Source organism: Colletotrichum fructicola (genome assembly GCF_000319635.2).
Source record: "Colletotrichum fructicola Nara gc5 chromosome Unknown KSG_Nara_v1_contig10, whole genome shotgun sequence".
Lineage (NCBI taxonomy): Eukaryota > Fungi > Ascomycota > Sordariomycetes > Glomerellales > Glomerellaceae > Colletotrichum > Colletotrichum fructicola.
In genome coordinates this window covers 601,240-615,045 of record NW_027094060.1, presented here as the reverse complement: position 1 = coordinate 615,045, position 13,806 = coordinate 601,240, and the positions used below count along the sequence as shown (strand labels likewise).

The following is a 13,806-nucleotide window of genomic DNA, read 5'->3' as shown; positions in this document are numbered from 1 at the left end:
GACGCCAATGTGCAGAAACAGCCAGCGAAAAGGTTTCCAACTGCCGTGAAGGAATCGAAACCACAAAACTTGGACGCCAGAGCAGCAAGCAAGCAGGCACGCATTCAAGCAAACAATGTGTGCGGGTGCGGTGGGCGAGGAGGGAGGCCAGGCGGCCGTCCCAGCGGAACGGTTCGACGGTGCAACGGTTGGAAATGTTTGCAGATCAAGACCCTCTCCAGAGCCAGGTCACGGGCCAATGGCCAGCGGACGGCTGGCGGTTGCGGGCTGTTTATCCAACGGGCAACGCTGGCGGGGAGGTTACATTGGCTGGTCATTCTGCGAGGCCCATGTTGGTCCATGTCGGCCGGTGAGGGTGAGCCAGGGGGCCTGAGGGAAACTCTCGTCCAATAGCGACGGCAACCGTCACTTTCTCACCTGGCCCTACCGACCAGCTCAGGGAGGTCCCAACGTTGTTGGCTCTCAGCCAGTGCTTGCTGTCGAAAGCTTTGCTACGCCGCACAATCTGGGTTGGGAAGGTGTAGGTTGGGGGGTGGAAAACAAGCAGCAGACCACGACGTGTCTCTGAAGCGGGGAAATTGGCCAACGGTGGACTTGATTTGCGAACGCAGAGCATCTTGCGGGCGGGGTTGGTGGTGTTGCGGTTGGGGAAGCCTGAATTTGTTTTTCCCTTTCCCTTCTCTTTCCCAGGTGCCCTTGCTGGTCTTGTGTAGCCTGGGGCGCGGACATTACCAGCCCATTACAAAGAGATGAAGAGATGAAGAGATGAAGAGAGCACAAGATGGAGGGGGAGAAACAAGGAGACCAGGGACGCAAGAGGGATGACCCGAGATTTGCTCTCCCCCTCCAAGTCCGGTCATGGCAGGTGCAGTGCTACAGACTGTGTGCGCACGCACTGCAGGCTGCATGATGCACCTATCCATCCATCCATCCATCCCTCCTCCAACAGCAATCTCATTACCTTTTACTCTTTTGAAGAGATGAACCGGGACACTGACCAGATGCTGCCCTGGGTGGTCTTGAAGGATGAGGCCCAACCAACAAGTGCCATGCAGTTGCTAATCATCCTTGGCCAGTTTTCCTGTCTAGGGAAGAAGCTCTGGCCTCTAGGTGGATAGTGCGGGAAGCCCATCCACTGAGCACCCTAGCGTCCGCTGTAGTCGGTGGGTCGTCGGCCGAGAGAACCAGAGACTCCCGCGATCGCGCTAAGCCTCTCTGGCCGCGGTCTGCATGACGTCAAATCCCGGGCGCTTAAACTCCTTGGCGAGAAACACGCCTCCTATCAACGCTGTTAGGACCTTCCAGTCGCATTCACTACCACCACGGGTTTCTTCCTTCGTTTCCGCCGCCCGTCGCACCCAGCCCGCCCGCAATTCTTTCCTCCAGGAACGCACACAGTATTCATACACTGGTACTTTGCGCGGCACCTTACGTCTAGTCCAGCCTTCACACCCACTTGCCCGCTTAAAGCCCTGCCCCGCGAGCCGAGACTGAATCACATCTTGCCGACAACCAGTCACCCGCAACCTACACTCAGCACTGTACACCTCGTCCCATCGACTCGTCATCCTCCATGCCATGAGCGCATGTCTGGCGAGGGGCCTCTGCCGCCGCCGCCGCCCTCCTCGCGCGCTGCCCGCTCTTGTCCCCACCCGTGCGCCAGCCGCGTCTCTTCGCCCTCTAGCATGCCGGGGAACTCGGAACCTGTCCACCACCCCGGTCCTCACCAAAGACGACAGCGATCCAAGGTTGAGAGACCTGGGCAAACAGATATCGGACGAGTTTGCCGTCGTGAGAGAACACTATGGTACCACACCCCTCCGATCACTTTCCACTTTCTCTCTCTCCTCTGTCTTCCCCGTCTTCCTCCTGCCCCATTTCTGCCCCCAACGCACACACGCGCACTTACATGGCTCTCCACCCACCCATAACTAACACATTCTCCAGACACACCAAAGAACCCAATCGTCCTCGCACACGGACTGATGGGCTTCGCCGAGCTGCGCCTAGGCTCGTACGTCCCACCAATCCACTACTGGCACGGCATCTCAGACGCCCTCCGCGCCCTCGCCGGCAACCCGGCCGTCATCACAGCCGCCGTACCGCCCTCGGGCTCCATTGAGGAACGCGCCGCGAAGCTGGGCGCCGACATCGCCGCCAAAGCCCGCGGCCGCTCCGTCAATATCATTGCCCACTCCATGGGCGGGCTCGACGCGCGCTACATGATTTCTCATCTCAAGCCCGCCGACGTGGACGTGAAGAGCCTCGTGACCGTCGCCACGCCGCACCGCGGGAGCGCGTTTGCCGACTTCCTCATCAACGGCCAGGGCCCTATCAAGCTCGCCAACCTCTACGGCCTGATAGAGCGCGCCGGGCTGGGCACCAAGGCGTTTGGCCAGTTGACGCGGGAGTACATGGAGGGCGAGTTCAACCCCAAGACTCCGGACAGCGACAAGGTGAGGTACTTTAGCTACGGTGCATGCACGAGCACGCCCCCGCTCCTCAGTCCGTTCCGGCAGAGCCATCGCATCCTGGAAGAGGTCGAGGGCGCCAACGACGGGTTGGTTAGCGTTGCGAGCAGCCAGTGGGGCGACTACAAGGGCACGCTGGTCGACGTTAGCCATCTCGACCTGATCAATTGGTCCAACCGGGTGCGGTGGACGGTGAGGAAGGTCTTGATGGGACAGACGCGGACCTTTAACGCTGTTGCATTCTACCTAGATATTGCAGACATGTTGGCCAAGGAGGGGCTGTGAGGTGTCAAAAGTGTCACTAGGTGCAAGAGGAGGAATGCTTATTTTGTGATATTTATGCGATTTTCAGTTGAATATATGTAACTAAGAGAGCGCCAATAGCATCGAGCGTGGGTAGGTCATCCATCTGAATGATTAGCCATTGCCAAAATCCAAGCCCAGCGAAATGAGCTTTGCACCATTGGAACATCCCCGGAAAGAATGCACCAATACAGGTGGATGTTGACCGAGAACCTCGCAAATTTATCACAGCCGAAGAACAACACCAACACCACCATTCATTACCATTCACATTACCAGTCATTCCAGTCCGGTCGTAAAATCCAGACCAACCAAGGTAGGCTAACACACGCGCAACCCTGCCTGCATCCAACCCCGGTAGAAAAAAACATACGTCCAGGCAAGATTCCAACTCCAGCACAAAGCACAGCACACAGTGGGCTTCGAACCAACAACATACTGACCACCAACACGCCCGCCCAGCCTCCACTCTCGCTCAAACAATAATATGTACGTTTGTCGAGCCCTGATTGGCCGCGCTGTGCCTCATTCACACACGACGGCCGGCGTCTATGCCGACGGGAAGCTTGATTGAGTCACCTTTTTCTCGTCCTTTGTGAATCTTCCCTCCGTGGGCAATATCCGTATACGGAATGCGTAAGACAGAGCATATGTGATCACATCTCAACATCTGTTGGTAGCAGGGGTGGCTTGCTTGTTTTCGTTGTCGTTGTCGTCGGTGTGGCCATGTAGGTGCGGTGCGTGCCTGGAAGATCTCGTAGATCTTTGGACCGGACAACGGGCGATCGCATCGCGAGCCCTGCCCTCCGCCTCTGATTTGATATCTCCTCTTGTATTGAATCACATCTCGGACTGGGCGGGCGAGGGTTGCCGTATTCAGACGGGGAGGGTCATCCTCCCGAGGCGGTCCGCTACGCCACCTGCGGCGGACTTTTGCGTGTTCCTGAAGCCCGTTGGGCGTGTGCGTGTTCTCACCGACGTGGACGGGAAGGAACCAAGTCTGCATGGCGCACATGAGCTGGTGTCGGTGCATGTTGGTCAGTTGGCATCACGGCACTCTCTTGGCGGGCTTGCAATGGTTGACCAGGGGTTTGCCCGCCTCGGCATGCTGTTAAGCTGACACCTCCAAGTTGTCTTGTCTCCATCATGGACTGTCAAGTGCTGTTTAATTGCCCTATGCCAGACGTTCGTTCGACTTCATACTGGCTTCTTCAGGATGAAGAAAATTCAATCTATTCATGGACTAGGCGAGCCCACGGACTCATCTCAAGGTATAGTAAGGCTTAAACAACACAAAACCCCCTTCTGAACTCTTTCTGTGATGGCGTCGCTGTCTTGTCTCGTCCATCCGGCACCGCTCTCCGGTCATTAATCATTAAACCCAACCCTCTGTCTAAACCTTCCCGCGCCCAATCTCTCAAGTCTCAATGCAACAAGCGTGGGCTAACTCTTCTCGGGGATCTGACTCGGCGCATTCTCGTTCGTAACGCCGCTGTACGCAGGTCTCTCCTCCGGTCCTGTTGCTCCTGCCGCCAGTGCCTCGTCGTAACTCGGCGGTGCGTCGTCGAACGCCGCAGCACCCGGTGTTCCCATCTGGGGAGGGTATAATGGGTCATACTGCGGTGCTGCCGCGGCCGGTGGGTGCGGTTGCTGAGGCGCTTGAGGCCTTTGCTGCTGGCCACGGCCCATGGTATGGGTGATGGGTGCAGACTGTGAAGTACGAGGCGGTAATCTCGGAGGCAGGCTCATTGTTGCTGCGGACGGCCGGTTGGCTTGTGCTGCTAGAGCCTCGAGCAACTGCGGCGGCGGCGCAATGCCAGAGTATACCTGAACCTTGGAGAAGTGCAACGGGAGGAAAATGGACTGCGCGGCGGGGTTTTCCTTGTTCGAGCCCAAGAACGTTCGCGTGGATGGCGGTTTGCCCCAGCAGAGACCCAGCTGGATGTCGAGTTCATAGTGTCGCTGGAGATTGCAGGCGACAAAGCTAGGTGCAACGGTGTTGGGTAGCGGGATGTTGCGCCAGAGGTCGTCTGGGATGATGGACTCGTGGGTGAGGTCGTCCGAGGTCGGGTCGTCCAGGAGGGGCACGCTGAGGCCTGTCTGGGTCACGACGACCCATCTGCTTACTTCCGTGTTAAAGAGGTCGTGGCACCGGACATGAGTCTTGCCGATCAGCTCGATTTGGATTGAGGTGAGAAAGACTTGTTCGTGTGAGGGTATGAGCTTCTTGGCGATGAGACGTAGCGGGAGAGGTTGGTTGCAGGTCAGAATCGAGGGATGGGGTAAACGCGCAGAGAGCTCAATGGACGGGGGAACAGCGTCACCGTTGCTAGGTGCGCTGTCGTCCCTGCCGGAGCCAAAAAGGGAGCTCTTCTTCTTCTGCAGACCCTGAGGTCGCGGCTTGAAGGTGAAAGGCCGACGTGCGTAGGCTTCTTGAGACGTCTTCGGAGGCCGGGGCGGCTCTATGGGCATGAACTTGAAGCCAATCTGGTACCGCCAGTTTTCCTTGAGAAAGCCTGGCCGTTGGATAGTGACCTTGAGGTAGTAGCGCACCTCTGCCTGCCGGGGGAAGCCGGTGAACGACGGAGGCAGGGTCTTCGTGACATGCTGGAGGAACAGCTGCTTACTGCCGTCCATAACCCTGGCACCTCCGAGTCCGAACGGACCGATGCCCGCACCGAAGCCCCCCATGCCGCCGATACCACCGATTTTGGACATGGCGACGGGGTCGCTGCAGGCATTGTTGATGGGGAGCTTGAATTTGAAGGGGAATTCATGCTGGCCGCCCTGGATGACGTAGCTCCCGCTCATAGAGGAGCTTCCGCCGCCGAGATCTTCCTCGTAGGTTGGAAAGACTTGCGCTACCCGGTAGAGAATCTTGTGGTTCTCGCTAGCGATACTTCCGGGGCCGCCTCCGGGCGGCAGGCGCGGGTGAGTGCGGTCATCGTAATTCTGAGGCAATCCGAGGGCCGTCTTGGACTCGCCCTCGAGCTTGACAATGATGCCACCAATCTGCTCGGGGCGGCTGAGATGCAACACAACGCGGCCAGCGAGGTTGTCGAGATTGGTGTAGAACTCGGGCTGGTTGTCGAGCGCTATGCGGATCGACATGGTGTCCGCTCAGTCCACTTTTTGAGTGGTCTGCGGTCGCCTAATTTCTATTCCGTCGCAGAATGATGTGGCTGGTGATCCCCCAAACGTCAATAGTATCAATGACGAACGACGGTGAGTGAAAATGGCCTCAAACAGGTCCTTTCACCTGGAATGAGCGCACCGCACCCGAGCGATAGCTTTTTGTTTGCGAGTCGGCAAGTAAGGTACCTAAGGTAAGGAGGGGCAGAGTGGGGTGGACCTTTTTTTAGGTATTTTTTTCGCGGTCGTTGAAGTGTGTCGAAAGTGAGGTCAGATAGCCAAGGCGCATAGAGTTAATTGTGTGGTGAGGGGAAGGGAGGAAAAAAAAAGTTGGGTTCGATTCAAAACGACGTCCCTGAAATTGGAATGAGGGTCGTCGGAACGGCAAACAAAGCCAAGATTTTTGACACCCTGCGTGAGGGCTTGAGAGGCGACGTAGACGCGTGGCTCAGCCTCTCTCACCAAGCCTCGTTGCCGGAGCTGATGGAAGGGCGTGAAACCCGTCGCAGTTGTATGGTTGCTTTGGCTGACCTGCCTCGGGGCCAGAGACTTCAGGGACTTAGGATGGGACGCTGTGAGGCGCAAGCTTCAAGCTGCTCGTCTGAAGCAGTGAAGCTAATGGATGTTTGGATGTTACGAGAGCAGGCACCCTAGATGTCAAACGTGCCTGGTATGTACGGGCCTCGGCAAAGTTGGGCAGTCGCAGCGCAGAGGAACGGACGACGCAACACTGTGACAATTGGCTCGATGAGTTGACAATTACAGATACTGCGTAGTTGTAGGCATGTATTCAATCCGAGGAAACATAGCAAGTGAAGTCTGGCAGGGCTGATGTCATGGGGATTTAGCCCAATCACTACCGTTTCTTGGATTGGAGCACTGCTGCACTGCTGCACTGTCTGCCCGACCCGACCTAACTTAAGGGAGTCCCGGTCCTGCTCTTGCCGACGCTGCCGACCTCGGTCGCACCTTAAATAGACGCCGCTGCCAAATCTTGGGCGTTCCGTTGGTCATGAGACGTGCACCCAACCCAAACTGCCTGGCTATCCCGAGCTTCCGGCTGATAACTTTCACAAAATGAAGAACATTCAAATACCGTCCACTTCGGATATGGTGCTGATCGGTCTATTCCTACTGTCGCTGTGATAACTGCCCATGTCCCCTCCGCTTCTGTCCCGAAGGAACATCGTCTGTGTCCCTCTAGAACGACCATCCCGGTGCACAGGGCGCCAAAACTAGTAACATGAATCTTTCAATCCTCATCGAGGCTCAATCACATCTGCGTATTCCTACAACGCCCAGATGTTGTAGGTGGTATCATTTCGGCACCCCCGATGCCATAGCAAAAAGCAAACTCCATCCCGAGTGCCTCGTCTGAGGATGGGATTCATAAACGCCGTATCCCGTATGCCGCTAGTAATCCCGCGCCAAAATGGCCTCAAACTTATGCATATCCTCAATCCAGCTCAATGATCTCAATCGCCGGTGCCTCGGCGGGCGACGGCCCAGTCCTCGCGCGCTTTGCTGGCGGCCTTCCAGGAACACCCTCTGCATCGTCGCCCTCGTCATCTCCGGCCTCTTCCACTTTTGGCCTCCACGTCCCATCCGCTGCCACAAATATCGTTTTCGTATGGAGCTTCCGGTCAGCCTCTAGCTTTTTCCGCACCTCCGCCATGAAACTATCCATCATCAAGCTGTAAGGCCGAGCATCCCCGTCGCAAACAGGGCACTTCCATCTGTCCACCAGCGATGGCTCGGGGCCAAGTTCACCACCGCCACAGGGCCGGTTGCAGCTGTTACCGTGGGATGTGCACATGGGCTTGGACGGCCTGCTGTTCAGCCAATTGCCCAAATCGAAGCACTCCAAATGCGTGCATGCGGCGCCGCGCACTGGAATCTCATATATGGTAGAGCTGAATGGATCAGCTAAATCGATACTGAGGTCGCTGCCCACAACAGCCAGCTCATCATCCCCGTCGTTCTGTGGAGGCTTCAGACGGTCCTGAATGAGCTTTCTGGTTGAGTCAACAGGTATGACGCCTCTAAGCGTCACCATATTGAAGATGCTCTGGTGGTTGAGGGTTTCGACGACTTCGACAGCCATAAAGTAGGTCGTGTCTGCCGCCTTCCGCGCACAAGCTTGGGGGGCTATGCTGACAGATATAGCGTTGCTCCCTCTACAAAGATGTCTTGTCAATTCCACAGGCTGGTCTTGGCCGTTGTGCTGCTTGCGACGAATCTTCATGACCTTTTTGTTGACCACGACGGAGATGTGATCGGGCCAATACGTGGGGGCCACGGCCCAAGCGGCCTCTGGTACTGTTTCCTGGCCTTGCTTCAGACGTATGGCGCAGAGACGGAGACGATATCGAAGAGAGCCGTTGAAGTATTGCGAAACAGGAATCTGCTGGCCGATCGGGAAACGATCTGTGCAGAGCCTGTCAAAGACACCATCTGGAACCATAAAATCAAATTTGTGCAACTCCCAGCGAGGGGTTGTTGCTACGGGGCCCAATGCCAGACTTTTGACAGATTGATAGTGTCTTTGCGGGGGCATCGGGTCATCTTTCATGGGGAGTTCTCGTGGCACTCGTCTAGGGCTTCGGACGTCGACCTGGTGTAGAGAATTGGCCAAAGCCTTCGGTTCGTGTGGAGTATGTGGTATCTGATCCAGAGGAACATGTTGATGAGGCGGTCGAAAGATGGCGCCTTTGGGCCGCGGCGCTGGTGCCCTCCCCCGAATACTTGAAGGTATTGGACTCGGCAGACCTGTAGATTCACTGTGTACCGGCCTTGGTGTTATTTGATGAGTAGCACCCTGAAGCGGCCTTGGTGGAAGTTGTTGAGTAGCACCTTGAGGGGGCCATGGCTGTGGTATCTGATGAAACTGAGGCGTGGCCATGTTCGGTGGCGATGCTGACCCCATGACTTGGCTGGGGAGTTGATAGTTGAAACGATTCGCCTGCCGCATCTGCTGTGCTTGCAGCTGTTGTGCTTGCATTTGCTGAACTTGCATCTGCTGGGCTTGCATCTGCTGGGCTTGCAACTGTTGTGCTTGCATCTGCTGTTGCATCGTTTGTTGATATGGCACCCGCGGCCCTTGATAGCCATTGGGAGGTAAGAACCCAGAATGTGTGTTCACTGCTGGGCTATGGGGACCAGATGTCATCTGCGTGGGAGAAGACACAGTCGGCATCGACACAGAAAGCCCGCTAGGAGGTGCTTGCAGAACTGGCGACGTCTGTCCTCGGGTCTGCACTACCCTCCCCGTGTTCGGCAATTGCGTATTGGCATGAAGAGGAGAGCCTGCCGGAGTCAGGGGCTGGCTGAGCTGAGACCCTGTTGATGGCGCTCGCGCAATGTTTCGTGGCATGGGCATCTGCAATCCACGAACCTGGGCCACTCGACCTTGGTTGTGAAGGGTGTATTGCGGCGGAATAGGAGAGAAGTTACCCGGGGCTGCAGGAGATGGGTACATATCGAACCCTTCAGGAGCATTCAGATTTGGGGCAGTGAGCTGGGTGCCGGGATAACCAGCTGAAAGACGTCTTGCGTTGTTCATCATCTGCTGTTGTCTGACCATGGCCGGCGTCATTGCCACATTAGAAGGCATCGGGGTCGGCGCCGTTAGTGCTGGCATCGACTGTGCTGAAGACATGAAGGATGGTGCTTGGGGAGAAGATTGAGACTGGTACTCGCGCACAAGTTGTTTGTAGCGCTTGATCAACGTGTCTCTCAGGTTGCTCTGATCCGATTCTGACATCCTAGAATAGTCGGTCTTCAGGTCCGTTTGGAACAGCTGTTGCATCTTGTCTGCAACAGGACCATCCGCAATACCCATGTGCCTCCGTGTGACGGTGAAGATCACAGGCTCGAGCACAGGAGACCGAAGCCTCAGTTGATAGTGCAGCTCAGTCGCGAGAATAGGATAGCCTCTGCCGTTGTCAGGTTTCATAGTCGGGATCAAGACCCGATTCCACTGGCTGTGAAGACAGCGGAGAAACACACCAACGTTGTCGATGTGCTGTCGATAGAAGGGCAGATTCCACAAGCCTGACCTGGGTGAATCCGGGAAGTTGGCGAACAAGAAGACAAATTCCTTTGCCATGTTGTCGTTTCTTCTGAGAGTGTTCTGCACAACCTTCATGCCGCCATCTGCCACTGAGGGGTCTATCTGAAGAGTGTGAATTACCCATTCCCTGCTGAAAGACCAAGAACAAAGAAGCTGATGCAACGCAATGTAGAAGTAATCGCCCACTTCAATAGCGTCTTTGAGGAGCTTGAGTCTAGGCCCCGTTGTGTTATCAGGAGTTGAATTCGCTTGACCAACACATGTTTGGACAATCTTCTCGAGCTGAAGAGACATCGCATCAGGGCGTAAACAGTTTGCGATTCCTGCTTGGTTGATGTTCTGCGCTGCGGGCGGAAGCGGAGGGGCGGCCTGCTGAGAGACAGCATGCTGAGAAACAACTTGCTGTGGAACTGGTTGTTGAGTAACACTTGAAGCCGGGGAACTATTCTGCACGGCGGGATTCGAAGGTTGGCCTGGATAAGTTTGCGGTTCTGGCATTGATGCCGCGCTTGGCCTTCTTTCTTGTATTCCAGGGCTCTGGAGAGCGGGTATTTGGGTTGCAGATCGGTTTTGCAGCGATGGTGAAGCACCGCTAAGAGCAACCTCGACATCTCTGACATCACTCTCATTGAGTGCGAACATCGATCCTGAATAGTCGTCCGTATTCGACGCCTCTTGTCCAGAGGGCGCTCCTCCTCCGCCTAGGATCTCTGGGGGACGATTGGCAGCAGCTTGTTGCGCAAAGAATTCGGCAACGCCAGCCGCGATGTTGCTTGGCCTAAGAACAAAACCGGGGCTTTGACGGTCCTGATCTCGAGTCTGCTGCTGAAGCTGGTTCGACGCTGGAGTCGGCGGACTCGGTTGATCAGTCGGGGCTGGAGAGGGGAGAGCGGCCGCACTATCACTGCAAATGAACAGTCAGAAAAGAAAATCGTCTGTAGACAGAGGGGTGGTAGCGTACAGTGTCTGTTTGCCGAGCTCGGAGGTAGGCAAGAACTCAGGATCGGGTTGTGTGGTATTAGGGGGTCTAGCGGTTTGCGGCGAGACGTTGTCGTGAGTCGAGGGGGTCGGGTTCGTGGTATCTTGTGGTGGAGGATGCTGGGACCGAGAGGGTGGTCTTCCCAAGCGACCGGACTTTTCATGCTGGCAGGTCGAGGTTGACGGTGAAGCGCCCGGTTGTGAAGTCATCCACGATTTTTGGCGACGGCCCATCCAGGCGTTGAGGGTTGAGTTCGAGGCAGCGACGCGCGCGCCTGACATAAAACCGCCGACCGAATCTTGCTGGCCACCTTGCGGCCTCATTTCCCAAGTGTTGGCTCGTTCAGGAGGTTTGCGGCGACGACGCAGCGGGGTCGGATGAGAACCTTCGACGAGACTGGAGGGTCTTGGTCAACAGCTGCGATGAGATGAGGGGGGGTTGAATGCCCACCATGAGGACTAGGTCCCGATGCGTCAAAGAAACTTGAGCCTTTTAAGAGGCAATAGTGACGCGGGTTTCCTTAGATGTTGTCTGGAAGTAGCGAGGAGCAGAGCCAGTCCCTAGGTATGGATTCGGGGGAAGGCGAGGCTGCCGTCGTTGCCGTCACGGGTCGCACTGTGACAAAAATCGGTCCAGAGCGACTGCCTTTTCTGTCCCTTTTTTTCGTCCAGATTTGGATACCTCTGCAGACCGTGGGTGTATTTGCCAGGAGGGCAGAAGCAACGGGTGGTTGTACGTCTCGGAAAGGTGCTTCTCGAACGGGTTGTTTGATGGGTTTGGCGATCTGGAGCTCGGATTTGTCGCGTTCTGAGGTTTTCCAGGAGGCTACGACTGGCCGTGTCGCCTGCCCCCTGGTGATCGTGAAGTTTGAGGCGCCAAGGGAATTCGCAAATCACTCAACCGTCGATCTAGACGAAATGTGCACTCGGGGTCGATGGCAGGTGTTAGGGCGATGCGGCGTCGGATGACGGTCGTCGGTGAGGAGAGATGGTCGTCGGAAGGTATTCTGAACGCGGGTAAGGTAATGTCAGACAGCCGTACCTTATTGTCCAAATGTGAAGCGGTGGTGGTGGTGGCCGAAGGGTACGTGCACGGTGCACCCAAACGATGAGAGCCCAGCTTTCACACGGCGCTGAGAAAGCCACAGTCAAACAGCGTAAGATTTAGGGTGGGATGGAAGGTGAGGTGGTGTTTGCTGAGGTGGTAGGCTAAGGCTGCCCGCGACTGGGGGACCTTGGCAGGTGGTGGAGGTCCTCTAGTCCTATTGCGCACTAGCCGCACGCGGGCAGGACGGGTCGGGCTCTGATTGGGGCATAGCGCTGTCCCTTTTCAACATGGGATCACGAATTTCTGTCACTGACCTGCGCTGCCGCATTCGAATTCAAAGTCAATCTCATAGGGAAAATAAAAAGTAGTTTATCTAGCTTTCCCACTGTGACCTGCACCAGCCTCTGTATCCATTCGGATATACGGCAAGCTTCCCCAACTCCGAGGGAGGGAGGCAGAGCTGGTAATGGAAGGTTGCAGTATGGCTGTTTGCTGTGGTGTTCAGCAACTTGGCCTTCGGGCGACCACATGTTCCCACCTGCTGCAGCCCGTTAGCATGTTGCACGCAATAGGCCAATTTTGGGGGTTCTGACGAAGCGCGGCGAGACACTCTCCTGATTGCGGACAAGACTAGGTAGGGAAAAAGAAAGCATCATGCTTAGGACGTCTCAATTGACATGTAAATATGGAGTCATGATAACGTCGAACCACCAGTCACAAACGCAGCCGCTTCATTACCTCCTTCCATCGTTGTAATCAGCACGTATGCTGTGATTGACTTTCTGTATGTACGCATGTACAAATAGCCAGAATTCGACGGGATTCTCGCACCTTGAATCATGGCTTGCAGCTGGAAGCATATCGAGCACAATACAATGTTCCCTCTGCGCCCCAGATTCCCGCAATACAATCCGATTTCCGAGTTGTTTTCTCTCTCAAGGTATGGTCATCCCCTGATATCCCCCAATCACCTTACCCCCCTTGCGTCCACATCCCAGCTCTCGAGGCTTGGCTCATCATTGACAATGTGCAGTCATACATTTGTGAGGGATAAAGACGGTGCAAGTGTCAGGTGGCGACAAGAACGTTTCTTTGTGTGTCCTTTGTTTCGCTGGCCCTCGACTTGTCAAGGTGTTTGTTTCTATTGATGCCGCACCTTTAGCTTGACACCGCACACCACCAGTTCGGCGTTCGCGTGTCTATCATTAGTACCATACAACTCTATTATAGGTCCATCAGGTAGTGCACGCCATTTTTGCACTTTCGCATACCCATCTCGAAGGGTGGTTGTTGTTGGGGTCGCGGATCCTAGGGCCCTTATTATCTCATACGGATCACGGTGAAAGCTGGCCAGTTGGGGAAACGCCCCCGATGGTCCCCTTTTACTAGCCCCGATTGAGGTGCTTGCTTGGTTGCTTGACCTGGGGGTTTGGATGCATCTGGGCTCCAAGCGTCAAGAGTAGAGTCGAATCTCTGTTCAAGCTGCTCATTAGGTAAGCCAGCCACCCCATCCCCGTACCTAACCTTTACCTTTTACGAGTGAGTACGTGATGTGGCTGCATTATCAGACAGCTTGTGGACTGGAGGCTTTGCTCGGCCGCCGGCTTGTGGAACTTGAAGACTGGTCAACACGTGAGTTTGAACACCTTCCAGCGTGCCCTGGCTTGTCAATTTCGCGGGTCTGCCGTGATTACGGCGGGACGCGCTCATGACAGAAAAAATAAGTAGATGAAATGCAGCGACGAGGCCAGCATCACCTTGCAGACGAGGTGTTAACCGATGTGCTTGGGCGGAATGATTGG

At 55.7% G+C, this 13,806-nt stretch overlaps 4 protein-coding genes across 4 annotated transcripts; 1 reads left to right on the top strand and 3 right to left on the bottom strand.

Annotated features, from left to right (window-relative positions):
• Positions 1–1,578: 1,578 nt before the first annotated feature.
• Positions 1,579–2,756, top strand: TGL2 (Lipase 2; the record flags this gene model as incomplete). The annotated part of the gene is made up of 2 exons (XM_032020532.1): positions 1,579–1,807; positions 1,948–2,756. 2 exons carry the CDS (start codon positions 1,579–1,581, stop codon positions 2,754–2,756), a joined length of 1,038 nt encoding a protein of 345 aa, XP_031882482.1.
• Positions 2,757–4,217: 1,461 nt separating this feature from the next.
• Positions 4,218–5,885, bottom strand: CGGC5_v015679 (uncharacterized protein; the record flags this gene model as incomplete). Its single annotated transcript, XM_032020533.1, has 1 exon — positions 4,218–5,885. The coding sequence occupies one exon, from the start codon at positions 5,883–5,885 to the stop codon at positions 4,218–4,220; it is 1,668 nt and encodes a 555-aa protein (XP_031882481.1).
• Positions 5,886–7,362: 1,477 nt separating this feature from the next.
• On the bottom strand, positions 7,363–8,478 carry PIAS2 (E3 SUMO-protein ligase PIAS2; the record flags this gene model as incomplete). Its single annotated transcript, XM_032020534.1, has 1 exon — positions 7,363–8,478. One exon carries the CDS (start codon positions 8,476–8,478, stop codon positions 7,363–7,365), a length of 1,116 nt encoding a protein of 371 aa, XP_031882480.1.
• A 743-nt stretch (positions 8,479–9,221) lies between these two features.
• CGGC5_v015677 (uncharacterized protein) lies at positions 9,222–12,657 on the bottom strand (the record flags this gene model as incomplete). The annotated part of the gene is made up of 6 exons (XM_032020535.2): positions 9,222–9,245; positions 9,301–10,882; positions 10,940–11,353; positions 11,408–11,415; positions 12,429–12,545; positions 12,598–12,657. 6 exons carry the CDS (start codon positions 12,655–12,657, stop codon positions 9,222–9,224), a joined length of 2,205 nt encoding a protein of 734 aa, XP_031882479.2.
• Between the last annotated feature and the right edge of the window lie 1,149 nt (positions 12,658–13,806).